The sequence below is a fragment of the Indicator indicator genome, chromosome 32, assembly GCF_027791375.1.
Source record: "Indicator indicator isolate 239-I01 chromosome 32, UM_Iind_1.1, whole genome shotgun sequence".
NCBI lineage: Eukaryota > Metazoa > Chordata > Aves > Piciformes > Indicatoridae > Indicator > Indicator indicator.
In genome coordinates this window covers 8,648,220-8,662,391 of record NC_072041.1, presented here as the reverse complement: position 1 = coordinate 8,662,391, position 14,172 = coordinate 8,648,220, and the positions used below count along the sequence as shown (strand labels likewise).

At 66.3% G+C, this 14,172-nt stretch overlaps 1 protein-coding gene across 1 annotated transcript in view; it reads left to right on the top strand.

Annotated features, from left to right (window-relative positions):
• Positions 1-14,172, top strand: part of HSPG2 (heparan sulfate proteoglycan 2) — a 65,414-nt gene that overhangs the window by 5,583 nt on the left and 45,659 nt on the right. The window contains exons 2-16 of the mRNA XM_054395119.1: positions 1,885-2,017; positions 4,425-4,508; positions 5,271-5,380; positions 5,486-5,544; positions 5,905-6,065; positions 6,265-6,390; positions 7,149-7,400; positions 8,047-8,166; positions 8,775-8,906; positions 10,614-10,758; positions 11,320-11,468; positions 11,542-11,688; positions 12,247-12,410; positions 12,492-12,668; positions 13,919-14,115. Of these exons, the coding sequence (XP_054251094.1) occupies positions 1,885-2,017; positions 4,425-4,508; positions 5,271-5,380; positions 5,486-5,544; positions 5,905-6,065; positions 6,265-6,390; positions 7,149-7,400; positions 8,047-8,166; positions 8,775-8,906; positions 10,614-10,758; positions 11,320-11,468; positions 11,542-11,688; positions 12,247-12,410; positions 12,492-12,668; positions 13,919-14,115 (2,156 nt within the window). The remainder of the gene's footprint in view (positions 1-1,884; positions 2,018-4,424; positions 4,509-5,270; positions 5,381-5,485; positions 5,545-5,904; positions 6,066-6,264; positions 6,391-7,148; positions 7,401-8,046; positions 8,167-8,774; positions 8,907-10,613; positions 10,759-11,319; positions 11,469-11,541; positions 11,689-12,246; positions 12,411-12,491; positions 12,669-13,918; positions 14,116-14,172) is intronic.

Below are 14,172 nucleotides of genomic sequence, written 5' to 3'. Positions count from 1 at the left end.
AGACTCAGTGCATGGATGGGGGGCAGGAGCTGAGCACCCCCAGACTCAGTGCATGGATGGGGGTCAGGAGCTGAGCACCTCCAGACTCAGCACACATTTGGGGGGTCAGGAGCCGACCCCCCCCCATGCTCAGCACCCAGCTGGCTGCTCCGTGCCTCAGTTTCCCCTGGCCCTGGCCCTGTTCCTCCCCCTCTGGGCCCTGCCCCCCTGCCCAGCTCCTGCCTAATCCCTGCCCCTTGTTTGCTCAGCAAAGTGCTGCCCTGACGGATTCCTCGGCGGGCACGGGGGGCACCCATCGGGGCCTGCACACGCCCGGGGGGCACGGGGATGGGGCACAGGCGTGGGCAGGGGGGGTGGGGGTGAGGGGATGGGGCACACCCGTGTGCAAGGGGTGTGAGGGTGTACAGGTGGGGCACAGGTGTGTGCAGGAGGTGTGGGGGCACAGGGATGGGGCACGGATGTGTGCAAGGGGTGTGGGTGTGTGGGCATGGGGCACACGACCTGGGGGTGTGGGTGCTTGGATCTAGGGCACAGGTGTGCAGGGGGTGTGGGTGCCCAGGCATGGGGCACAGGTGTGTGCAGGGGGTGTGGGTGCCCGGGCATGGGGCACACACCTGTGCAGCCATGTGCCAGTGTGCAGAGCTGTCCCTGTGCCCACACATGCACAGGGAGGTGCCAGTGCCCATCTGCAGCCCTGTGCCAGTGTGCAGAGCTGGGGCTCCGTGTGAGGGAACTGTTGGGATGGTGCCAGGTGCCAGGGGGCACACAGATCCCTGTGCCCCTGCACGCAGCAGCAGTGCAGATGCCTGGGCACAGCTGTGTGCCCTGGTGGCACCAGGGCAGTGCCATGGTGGTGTATGATGGTGCATAGTGCCAGTGCCAGGGTGGTACTGTGGTGGTACTGTGGTGCTGCATGGTGATGCCATGGCAGTGCCATGGTGGCACTGTGATTGTGACTGGCAGTGCCATGGTGGTACTATGAGGTGCATGGTGATGCCATGGCACTCCCTTAATGGTACCATGACAGTGCATGGCAGTGCCATGCTGGTACTGTGATGGAGCATGGTGGTGCCATGGTGGTACCATGACAGGGCATGGTGGTGCATGGCAGTGCCATGGTGGTGCCATGCTGATGTCTTCATGGTGTGTGATGGTGCCAGGGTGGCACTGTGGCAGTGCATGGTGGTGGCACAGTGGTGCCATGCTGGTAGCCTGGCAGTGCTATGTCAGTGGCACTGTGGTGCCATCCTGGTACTGTGGTGGTGGCACGATGGTGCCATGCTGGTACCATGACTGTGGCAGGGGGGTGCCATGCTGGGAGGCTGGCAGTGCTGTTTCAATGGCATGGTGGTGCCATGCTGATATCCTGGTGGTGCTGTGTTGCTGGCATGGGGCTGCCATGGTGGTACAGTGTAGTGGCACAGGGGTGCCATGCTGGTACCATGGCAGTGGCACAATGATGCCATGCTGCTATCCTGACAGTGCTGTGTTGGTGGCACAGTGATGCCATGTGGGTACAGTGGTGGTGGCACAGGGGTGCCATGTGGGTACAGTGGTGGTGGCACAGGGGTGCCATGTGGGTACAGTGGCAGTGGCACAGGGGTGCCATGCTGGTACAGTGGCAGTGGCACAGGGGTGCCATGTGGGTACAGTGGCAGTGGCACAGGGGTGCCATGCTGGTATCCTGGTGCTGCTGTGGCGCTGGCAGTGCAGGCATGCAGTGGGTGGGCACTGAGGCGGTGCCCAGGCTGTGACTCCATGGCACAGCTATGCAGCTCCAGCCCTGCCAGTGCCCAGCTGCTCACATCCCCTCCCCCCCTGCCCTGCTGCCGCGGGCAGTGCCCAGCCTGGCACCCAGCAGAGGCTGACTGCAGTGTCTCTCAGGTCAGCCATGGCAGCAGGGGCCTGGCAGAGAGCTCCTTCCCCGAGGACACGGTGCCAGACCAGCCCCTGGGCACCCGCGGGCGCCGCTACTACAGACAGCTCTCCGACGACGAGGACCTGGTGGCATCCGGAGGTGAGGGGCACAAGGGGCACCGTGGCTGAGGGGTGCCAGGGCTGAGGGGCACCAGGGCTGGATGTCATCTCTGGTGGGTGTCATCCTGGGTGCCAGCTGTGCTGTGCCCACTGGAGGTGCCACCAGGATCTGGTGCCACTTGGAGGTGAGGGGGCATCCTGGGTGCCAGTTGTGCTGTGCCCACTGAAGGTGGCACCAGGACCTTGTGGCTCCCAGAGGTGAGGTGGCACTGGGGACACCAGGGCTGAGGGGTGCCAGGGCTGGATGTCAACTCTGGTGGGTGCAGTGCCAGTTGTGCTGTGCTTATTGGAGGTGGCACCAGGACCTGGTGGCATCTAGAGGTGAGGTGGCACCAGGGGCACTAGGGCTTAGGGGCACCAGGGCTGGATGTCATCTCTGGTGGGTGTCATCCTGGGTGCCAGCTGTGCTGTGCCCCCTGGAGGTGCCACCAGGATCTGGTGCCACTTGGAGGTGAAGGGGCATCCTGGGTGCCAGTTGTGCTGTGCCCACTGGAGGTGCCACCAGGATCTGGTGCCACTTGGAGGTGAGGGGGCATCCTGGGTGCCAGTTGTGCTGTGCCCACTGGAGGTGCCACCAGGACCTTGTGGCTCCCAGAGGTGAGGTGGCACTGGGGGCACCAGGGCCAAGGGGCACCATTGCTGGATGTCACCTCTGGTGAGTGCCATGCCAGTTGTGCTGTGCCCATTGAAGATGGCACGAGGACCTGGTGGCACCTGGAGGTGAGGGGCATCCTGGGTGTCAGTTGTACTGTGCCCACTGGTAGTGGCACCAGGACCTGGTGGCACCCAGAGGTGAGTGGGCAGCATGAGTTGGTGTCACCATGGGTGTCACTGTAAGGGGGTGCCACCCTCGGTGCCACTCTTCCAGTCTGGGTTGCAGATGGCAGCAGGCCATGGTGGCAGCTGGTGCCATGGGTGAGGGGGTGCCAGCAGGGGTGGGATGCCAGGGACTCTGGGCTGTCACCTCCAGTGGGCATCACAGGGATGGGTGCCACCCTGGGTGCCACTCTCGCTGGCCCCACTGTAAATGGCAGCAGGACCTGGTGGCATCCATTCATAAGGTGGCACTGGGTGCCATGGGTGGGCATCACCCTGCGTGAATGCCACCTTAGATGGGTGCCATCCTCAGTGCCACACAGACTGGCCCCATTCCAGATGGCAGCAGGAGCTGGCACCACCTCTGGTGGCTTCTGGTGCCATGGCTGGGAGCCACCAAGTGTGCCACCAGCCCTGTCCCCAGTACAGGTGGCAGTGGTGCCTGGTGGCATTCAGCAGCAAGGTGGCACCAGGTGCCATGGAGGAGTGCCACCTTGGCTGGGTATTACCATAGATGTGTGCCACTCTGGGTGCCACCCATGCTGCTGGCAGCAGGACCTGGTGGCATCTGGCAGTGAGGTGGCACTGGGTGGGTGAGTGGCACTGTGGGTGCAGAGTTACCATGAGTGGGTGCCATCCTGGGTGCCATTTATGCCATGCCCATCAGATATGATGCCAGGACCTAATGGCATTTGGTGGTAAGGTGGCACTCAGTGCCCACATGGATTGGTGCCACCAGGGATGGGGTCACCACCTGTGCCACTTGTCTTGGCCCCCGTGCAGATGGCACTGCCACCCCTGGTGACATCTGGTGGTAAGGTGGCACTGGGGGTGCCACTGTGGGTGGATGCTACCATAGGTGGATGCCAGCCTGGGTGCCACTTGTCCTTTGCCCATCTCAGATGGCACTGGGACCTGCTGGCACCAGGTCTGTGGCAGTCATTGTGGGTAGGTGCCATCCTAGGTGCCACTCACACTGGAACCATTGCAGCTGGCAGCAGGACCTGGTGGTATCTGGCAGTCAGGTGGCACTGGGTGCCATGGGTGGGTAGGTGCCAGTCAGGTTGTTTGTCACCATGGGTGCCACTCACACTGTCCCTATTGCAGATGGCACCAGGACCTGGTGGCATCTGGCAGTCAGGTGGCACAAGGTGGGTGCTACTGTGGATGGGCACTAACATAGGTGGTGCCACTCTGTGTGGATGCCACCCTGGATGAGTGGCACTATGGGTGGGTGCCACCCTGGCTTCCAGCTGCAGTATGTCCACTGCAGAGGGCACTGAGACCTGGTGGCACCTGGTGGTAAGGTGGCACTGGGTGGTAAGGTGGCACTGGATGCCATCATGAATGTGTCACTGTGGGCGAGTGTCACTATGAGTGGGTGCCACCCTTGGTGCCACTCATGGTGCCTGCACTACAGATGGCACTGGGACCTGGTGGCATCTGGCAGTAAGGTGGCACTAGGTGGGTGCCAATGCGCTTGGGTGCCGCCAAGGCTGGGCATCACCCTGGTTGGCTGGCACTGTGAGTGGCTGCCAGCCTGGGTGCCAGCTGTGCCATCCCTCTTGCAGATGGCAGCGGCGAGGAGGGCAGCGCAGTGCCCTGGCCACTGGCTGGCACCACCCGGGCACCTGGCATCGGGCTGGCACCCACTGGTAAGGAGGTGCCCTGGGGTGGCCTCTGTGCCAGGGCTGGCTCCTGCCTCTCACCGCTCTCAAGCTCTGTCTCCATCCTCCTCCTCCTCCTCCTCTTCTTTCTTCTCTTCTTCCTCCTCTTCCTCGCTGGGCAGTGCCCAGGCCCCCCCCCGTGCCCGCGGGCATGGTGGTGGCCGAGGAGGAACCTCCCCTGAGTAAGTGCCACTGGGGGGCACCCCCCCCGTACCACCCTGGCTGTGCTCTCCTGAGGGGGGGAGGGGAACCCCGGAGGGGGAGGGGTCTGGGGGGAAGGGAACGCAGCTGGGTGAGGGGGCACAGCTGGGTGAGGGGGCACAGCTGGATGAGGGCACAGCTGGATGGGGTGTGTGTGGATGGGGGCACAGGTGGGTGGGGTGGCACAGCTGGATGAGGGCACAGCTGGATGGGGTGTGAGTGGATGAGGGGCACAGGTGGGTGAAGCACAGCTGGTAGGGGCACAGGTGGGTGGAGTGGCACAGCTGGATGGGGGCATAACTGGATGAGTGCACAGCTGGATGAGGGGACACAGCTGGGTGAGGGCACAGCTGGATGGGGTGTGAGTGGGTGAGGGGCACAGCTGGATGAGGGCACAGCTGGATGGGGTGTGAGTGGATGAGGGGCACAGGTGGCTGGGGCACAGCCGGCTGAAGGGGGGGCACCGCTGGGTACTTTCCGGAGCTCAGCTGCCACCTAACCCCCCCCTCCCCTCCCCCGCCGGCCTGTGCCCCCCGCCCCTCCCCCCAGTCTATTTCCGCGCCCTGGTGAACTTCACTCGCAGCATCGACTTCAGCCCCCGCCTGCAGCTGCCGGACTCCCAGGAGTTCCGAGAGATCTCCGAGGCCGTGGTGGACACGGTGAGGGCAGGGGGCGCTGGGGAGGGGGTGCTGGGCTGGGGGGGGGCACCCGTGGGGGCGCTCTGACACCTCCCCCCCATTCCCCCCAACCCCTTCCTTCTTCAGCTGGAGTCGGAGTATTACAAAGTGCCTGGGGAGCAGGTGGTCAGCGTCGTGTTCATCAAGTGAGCTGGGGAGGGGGCTGGGGGGGGTCAGGGGGGACTCGTGGGGGGGGGGGAGTGGGCAGAGCGTGCTGGGGAGGCTGGAGGGGGGTTGGGAGGGGTGGCCGTGGGGGGATATGAGGGGGCTTGGGGGGGCAGAGGGGAGTGTGGAGGCTGGAGGGGGTTGAGAGGGTGAGGGGATAGGAGGAGGTTTGGGGTGTTGGGGAGGTTTGGGGGTGATGGGGAGGTTTGAGGAGGTTTGGGGGTGATGGGGAGTTTTTGGGGTGTTGGGGAGGCTGTGCGGAGGTCTGTGGAAGGGGGGGGCGCAGAGGGCAGATTTTTGGGGTGCTGAGCCCCCCCTTTCCCGCTGGTGGTGCTCGGCAGGGAGCTGGAGGGTGATGTGTTCGTGGAGCTGGACGTGGGCTCGGAGGGGAACTCGGACGCGGCGCAGCTGGGGGCGGTGCTGCAGGACCTGCTGGCCGCGGGCTCCATCGCCTCCTACCACACCTCCCCCCGCGGCTTCCAGTTCCGCCGCCTGGGGGCTGGTGAGACCCCGCGGGGCAGGGGGGGAGCTGGGGAGGGGGCCGGGGCTAGGGGGGGGGGGGGTGCCTGGCAGGGTTTGGGGGTGCTGCGAGCAGGCCAGCTGGCCTAGGCTGGGATCCCCTGTGCTGGCAGGGCTCAGCCCCTTCCTGCAGTGGGGGTTTGGGGGGTCCATGCTAATTGTGCTCCCCCTCTCCCCCCCAGTGACCCCCCAGCCCCGTGCCTGCACCCCCCTGGAGTTCAGCTGTGGCAGTGGGGAGTGTGTGGCTGCTGAGTACCTCTGCGACCGGCGCCCGGACTGCCGCGATGGCTCCGATGAGCACGGCTGCGGTGAGACCCCCCAGCAGCACCCCCCGGAGCCCCCTGCACCCCCATTGCCTGCAGCACCCCCCCAGCAGCACCCCCCGGAGCCCCCTGCACCCCCATTCCCTGCAGCACCTCCTCAGCACCCCCCGGAGCTCCCTGCACCTCCATTCCCTGCAGCACCCCCCGGAGCCCCCTGCACCCCCATTCCCTGCAGCACCTCCTCAGCACCCCCCGGAGCTCCCTGTACCTCCATTCCCTGCAGCACCCCCCCAGCAGCACCCCCCGGAGCTCCCTGCACCCCCATTCCCTGCAGCACCCCTCCAGCAGCACCCCCCGGAGCCCCCTGCACCCCCATTCCCTGCAGCACCCCCCCAGCAGCACCCCAGAGCCCTGTGCACCCCCATTCCCTGCAGCACCTCCTCAGCACCCCCCGGAGCTCCCTGCACCCCCATTCCCTGCAGCACCCCTCCAGCAGCACCCCCCGGAGCTCCCTGCACCCCCAATTCCCTGCATCACCTTCTCACCCCCTCACTTCCCCCCTGCACCCCCATTTCCCCCCAACTCCCCTAAACCCCCTCACCCCCTATTCCCCCTGCACCCCAATTCCCCCCAACCCTCTCCCCCGCCTTGTCCCCCTGCACCTCCATTTCCCCCTTGCCCCCCCAATTCCCTCCTCCCAGCCCCCCCAGCCCCCTTCACCCCCCTGTTTCCCCCCTGCACCCCTCACCCCCATTCCCCCTGCACCCCAATCCCCCTCCCCTCACCCTCCCTTCTCCCCCCAGACCCTGGCACTCAGCCTCCCCCCACCACCACCTCTCGCCCGGCCACCAGCCGCCCGCTGAGCACCCCCAGCGCTGCCACCACCCCCCGGGCGCCCGGGCGGCACCCCCTGCTCCCGCGGCCCCCCAGGCCGGGGGTGGGCAGCGGGTGCCCGGCTGGCGAAGCCTCCTGCTCGGATGGGCACTGCGTGCCCAGGGACTACGTCTGTGACGGGGAACCTGACTGTGCCGACGGCAGCGACGAGCAGGCCTGCGGTGAGCGGTGCCAGGGGCACGCGGGCATGGGGATGGGGGGCACCCCGTGGGTGGCACCGCCCCTGCATGGCACCCACTGTCACCCACCGCCTGTCACCCGCCGCCTGTCACCCACCGCTTGTCACCCACCGCCTGTCACCCACTGTCACCCACCGCTTGTCACCCACTCCCTGTCACCCACTGCTTGTCACCCACTCTCTGTCACCACTGCCTGTCCATCATCGTTTGCCCATCACACGGTGCCCACTGCCCGTCCGTCACCCACCAGCCATCAGCCCTCACCCATCACCCACAGCCTACTGCCCATCACCCATCACTCACCACCCACTGCCCACCACTCCCCCACCCCTTGCCCACCACCCACTGCCCACCACTCCCCCACCCACCACCCATCACCCACTGCCTACCACCCATCAACCCTTGCCCACCACTCCCCCACCCCTTGCCCACCACCCACCACCCATCACCCACCACCCACAATTCACCAACCCCACCCCTTTGCCCATCAGCCATCACCCCTTGCCCACTACCCACCACCCACTACCCATCACTCCCCTCCCCCTTGCCCACCACCCCCCATCACCTGTCCCCCCCCCCCGCCCGTTGCTCACCACCCCCTGTGCCCGCTGCCTGTCTCCATGCCCAGGCACTCCCTCTCCCTGTGAGCCCAACGAGTTCAAGTGCCGCAATGGGCACTGTGCCCTCAAGCTGTGGCGCTGTGACGGGGAGAATGACTGCGGGGATGGCTCCGACGAGGATGACTGCCGTGAGTGCCCGCGGTGCCAGGGGGCTCGGGTGCCAGGCAGGGCTTGGGGGTGCCAGGCAGAGCTCAGTGGTGCCAGGCAGGGCTCAGGGAGTGCCAGGAAGGCCTCGGGGAGTGTCAAGTGGGGCTCAGGGGTGCTAGGTGGTGCCCATGGGGATGCCAGGTGGGGCTCAGGGGTGCTAGGCATGCCTTGGGGGTGCCGGGCAGAGCACAGTGGTGCCAGGCAGGGCTCGGGGAGTGCCAAGCAGGGCTCAGGGGTGCCAGGTGGTGCCCATGATGATGCCAGGTGGGGCTCAGGGGTGCCAAGCAGGGTGCAGGGGTTGCCAGGTAGAGCTTGAGGGTGCCAGGTGGGGCTCGGGGGGTGCCAGGCAGGACTCAAGGGCACCAGGCAGGGCTCAGGGGTGCCAAGCAGGGCTTGGGGAGTGCCAGGTGGGGCTCAGGGAGTGCCAAATGGGGCTCAGGTGCCATGCAGGGTTTGTGGGTGCCATGCAGGGCTTGTGGGTGTCAGGCTGGGCTCAGGGCTGCCAGGTGGCCTTGGGGGTGCCAGGCGGGGCTCAGGGGTGCCAGGCGGTGCCCGCGGGCCCCTGCTGAGGTGCTGGCACCTCCCTCAGCCACCAAGGCTCCGGAGGCTGCCTGTGGGCCGGCAGAGTTCCGCTGCCTGGCCTCTGGCACCTGCATCCGTGCCAGCTACCAGTGTGACCGCGAGCCCGACTGCCCCGACCGCTCCGACGAGGTTGGCTGCGGTGAGTGGCACCAGCGGGCACCGCTGCCAGGCTCGGGGCGCCCGGGGCCCTGCGGCTGGGGGGGGACCTTGTGGTGTGGCCGAGTGCCCGGCGGGGGCTGCCCCCAAGAGGTGGCACCAGGCTGGGGATGGTGCATGGCACTGCTCTGGGGACATGGTGCCCAAGGGTGTGGTGCCAGGCTGGGGATAGTGTGGTATGGCACCAGGCTAGGGATATGGTGCCCAGGGACATGGCACCAGAGTGGGGACAACATAGTATGGCACTGGGTTAGGGACATTGTGCCAGGGATGTGGTGCCAGGCTGGGCACAATGTGGTGTGGCACCAGGCTGGGGACATAGTGCCCAGGGGCATGGCACCAGACTGGGGACTCTGTGGCACAGAAGCAGGCTGGTGACAGTGTGCCCTGGCACCACGTTGGGGACACTACCCACAGCTGTGCCAGGGACCTTGTGAGCTGGCACTAGGCTGAGGACTTTGTGCCAAGACCCTGTGCCATGGCTCTGGGCTGGGGACACTGCATCTCAGCTGTGCCAGGGACTCTGTGCCATGGCACCAGGCTGGGTACTGAGTTCATGGGGACACTCTGTCCTGGCACCAGGCTGGCAACACTGCCATGGCACTGGGCTGGGCACACTACGTGCAGCTGTGCCAGGGACCTTGTGCCATGGCACCAGGCTGGGAACACTGAGATTGGGGACTTTGTGCCCAGGGATGCTATGCCATGGCACTGGGCTGAGGAGACTGTGTCATGGCATCAGACTGGGCACACTGTGTCCAGGGACCTCATGCTGTGGCACTGAGGTGGGCATCCTGTGCCATGGCACCAGGCTAAGGAGACTTCACTCCAGGAGCCTGTGCCATGGCACTGAGCTGGGGGCACTACATCATGGCACCAGGTGGGGGCATCATGCCCAGGAATCCTGTGCCATTGCACCAGGCTTGGCACACTGTGCCCAAGCTGTGCCAGGGACCCTGCGCTGTGCTGGGGACCATGTGCCATGGCACAGGGCTTGGGACACTCCACCCAGGGATGTGGCACTGTGCTGGGCACACTGTGTCCAGTGATCTCCTGCCATGCACCAGGCTGGGCACATCATGCCCAGGGACCAGGCTGGGAATCTGTGCCATGGCACTGGCACATAGCACATGGCACCATGCCTGAGGACCCCATACAATGGCACAGGGCTGGGCACACTGTCCCTGTGCCTAAACAGTGCCCCACTGGGGACCCTTTGCCATGGCACAGTGCTGGGTGCCACGCTGGTCACCCAGTCCCAGTATGGCACCCAGACTGGTGGGGCCAGGGTGGTGAGGAGATGGTGCCAGGTGGTGCCAGGGCAGGGCACCACCAGCACCCCTATGGGGTGGTGCTGGGGTATTGTTGAGGTGGTGAGTTGTGGTGCCTGGGCAGTGCCAGGGTGGTGATGGGGTGGTGCCAGGTGGGTTGGGCAGTGTCCCTGCAGGTGGTGGTGGGTGATGCCAGAGCTGTGCCAGAGGTGTGCCAGGTGGTGATGGGGTGGCAGTGCCTCTGCAGGTGATGATGGGTGGTGCTGGGGAGGTGCCAGGGTGGTGCCAGGGTGGTGCTCGGTGGTACTAGGTGGTGCCACGGTGGTGCCAGAGCGGTACTGGGTGGTGCCAGGTGGTGTTGTGTTGGTGCTGGGGCAGTGCTGGGCGGTGCCAGGGTGGTGACGGGGCGGGGCGGGCAGTGCCCCCGCAGGTGGTGACGCTGCCCCAGGAGTCGGTGCGGGCAGTGCCCGGCCAGACAGTGACCTTCACCTGCGTGGCCACCGGGGTGCCAACCCCCATCATCACCTGGCGCCTCAACTGGGGGCACACCCCCAGCAGCCACAGGTGTGTGGGGCGGGGCTGGGGTGGGGCATGGGGGCAGGGCTTAGCACTGGGGTGGGGGCTTCTGATTGGGTGGGGCTTGTGGTGGGAGGGGCTTGTGCCGGGGTGCTGGGCACTAGGGGTGCTGGGTACTGGGGGCACTGGGTGAACTGGGGGTGCTGGGGGTGCTGGGCACTGGGGGTTCAGTGTGCTGGGGGAACTGGGCACTGGGTGTACTGGGCACTGGGAGAACTGTGTACTGGAGGCACTGGGCACTGGGTGTACTGGGGGTACTGGGCACTGGGGGCACTGGGCACTGGGGGTGTTGGGTGCTGGGTGTACTGGGCACTGGGCACTGGGGGCACTGGGGGTGTTGGGTGCTGGGTGTACTGGGCACTGAGCACTGGGTATGCTGGGTGTAGTGGACACTGGGTGTGCCAGGCACTGGGTGCTGGGTGTCATGCATGCTGGGTGCCAGGTGTGCTGGGCTCTGGGTGTGCCATGCACTGGGTGCCGGGTGTGCTGGGTGTGCTGGGTGTGGTGGGCACGGGTTGCCCGGTGTGGCAGGCCCTGGGTGCCCTGCAGGGTGTCGATTCGGAGCGAGGCCGGGCAGGGCACCCTCACCATCCGCGACGTGAAGGAGGCCGACCAGGGAGCCTACACCTGCGAGGCCATCAACAGCCTGGGCATGGTGTTTGGCATCCCCGACAGCATCCTCACCGTCACCCGCCCCGGTGGGTGCCCCCTGCCCGGCCCCCTGGTGCCATCCTGGCGCCGCCGCCGGCGCTCACCCCCCCTCTCCTGCAGGGCCGTGCCCCGAGGGCCACTTCCAGGTGCCAGGCACCTCGCGCTGCCTGCCCTGCTTCTGCTTCGGTGCCACCACCTCCTGCCGTGCCACCTCCCGGCAGCGCCAGCGCCTGCGGCTGCGCTTCGACCGCCCTGACGACTTCAAGGGTGAGCTGGGCACAGGGGAGCAGCAGGGCATGAGGGAGCAGCAGGGCACAGGGGAGCAGCAGGGCACAGGGGAGCAGTAGGGCACAGGGGAGCAGTAGGGCATAGGGGAGCAGCAGGGCACAGGGGAGCAGCAGGGCACAGGGGAGCAGTAGGGCACAGGGGAGCAGCAGGGCATGAGGGAGCAGCAGGGCACAGGGGAGCAGCAGGGCACAGGGGAGCAGTAGGGCACAGGGGAGCAGTAGGGCATAGGGGAGCAGCAGGGCACAGGGGAGCAGCAGGGCATGAAGGGAGCAGCAGGGCATAGGGGAGCAGCAGGGCATGAAGGGAGCAGCAGGGCACAGGGGAGCAGCAGGGCATGAGGGAGCAGCAGGGCATGAAGGGAGCAGAAGGGCATGAAGGGAGCAGCAGGGCACAGGGGAGCAGCAGGGCATGAAGGGAGCAGTAGGGCATGAAGGGAGCAGCAGGGCACAGGGGAGCAGCAGGGCATGAGGGAGCAGCAGGGCACGAGGGAGCAGCAGGGCACGAGGGCACCCCAGGGGCTGAGCCTTCTCCTGGCAGGTGTCAACGTGACGGTGCCAGCGTCCCCGTCCTCGCCGGTGCTCTCTGCTACCCAGCTCCACCTGGATGTGGGCACAGAAGAGTTCCAGTTGCTGGACCTCTCCCGCCGCTTCCTTGCCCTCGATGCCTTCTGGGCACTGCCAAGCACCTTCCTTGGGGACAAGGTGACAGCAGGGTGGGGCTGGAGGGGGGTGGGGGTCGGGACGCCGATGCCACGGCTGCTGACTGCCCACCGATCGTGCCAGGTGGATGCCTACGGGGGAGAGCTGAGCTATGGGGTGCGGTACCGCCTGGGGCGGGGACCCCCCGAGCCTACCACCCACCCTGACGTGCTGCTGCGGGGCCACGGGCGCCAGCTGCGGGCACGAGCCGGTGCCACCCAGCCAGACGTCACCAACCGCAGACGTGTGACCTTCACCGAGGTGGGTGTGGGGTGCCACGGGACATGGTGGGGGTGGTGGGTGGGAGGTGGTGATGGTGATGGGTGGGGTGGTGGGTGGGAGATGGTGGTGGTGATGGGTGGGGGGGTGGTGGTGATGAGTGGGTGATGGTGATGGTAATGGGTGGGTGATGGTGGTGGTGATGGGTGGGTGATGGCGGTGGTGTGGTGGGTGAGGTGGTGGGTGGGTGATGGGTGGTGGTGGGGTGGGTGAGGGGTGGTGATGGGTGGGTGTGGTGATGGGTGGGTGGGTGGGTGATGGGGGTGGGTGATGGTGGGTGGGTGATGGTGGTGGTGATGGGTGGGTGGGTGGTGGTGGGTGGGTGATGGGTGGGTGGTGGGTGATGGTGGTGGGTGGGTGATGGGTGGTGATGGGTGGGTGATGGTGATGGTGATGGGTGGGTGATGGTGGTGGTGATGGGTGGGTGATGGTGATGGTAATGGGTGGGTGATGGTGGTGGTGATGGGTGGGTGATGGCGGTGGTGATGAGTGGGTGATGGCGGTGGTATTGCTGGTGGCGGGGTAATGCTGGTCAGCAGCTGATGGATGATGCCAGTGGTGATGCTGGTGGCAATAGGTAGGTGGTGGTGGTGGTGGGTAGGTGTTGGTGAGTAGGTGGTGATGGGTAGGTGGTGGTGGGTAGGTGGTGGTGGGTAGGTGGTGATGGTGGTGGGTAGGTGGTGGGTAGGTGGTGGGTAGGTGGTGGTGGTGGTGGGTAGGTGGTGGGTAGGTGGTGGTGGGTATTTGGTGGTGGTGGTGGGTAGGGGGTGGTGGTGGTAGGTGGGTGGATTGGTGGTGGTGGGTAGGGTGGTGGTAGATGTGTGGTAGGGGGTGGTGGGTAGGGTGATGGGTAGGGTGGTGGGTAGGATGGGGTGGTAGATGGTGGTGGGTAGGTGATGGTGGTGGGTAGATGGTGGTGGGTAGGTGATGGTGGTGGGTAGGTGGTGGTGGGTAGGTGGTGATGGTGGTGGGTAGGTGGTGGTGGGTAGGTGGTGGTGGGTAGGTGATGGTGGTGGGTAGGTGGTGGTAGGTAGGTGATGGTGGGTAGGTGGTGGTGGGTAGGTGGTGATGGGTAGGTGGTGATGGTGGTGGTGGGTAGGTGATGGGTAGGTGGTGGTGGTGAGGAGCAAGTGATGCCAGCGATGACGAGCGAGCGCTGGTGGTGCTAGCAGGCCGCTGCTGCCAGCGGTGATCTCCCCCCGGGGGTGACGCCGGTGTGCCCATCCTGGCAGGCCCACTGGGAGGACGAGGAGGGTGCCCCCGTGAGCCGGGAGCTGCTGCTGCTGGTGCTGCAGGATGTGGAGGGCATCTTCCTGCGGGCAGTGTACGACGGGCACATGGCCAGCGTGGGGCTCAGCGACGTGACCATGGACGTCACCGGCCCCGGCGACAGCGGCCTGGGGCCGGCCGGGGAGGTGGAGGAGTGCAGGTGAGCGGTGGCAGGCGGGCAGCAGGCTGGGGGCCGCCCCTGCTGGGCTGGCACCGT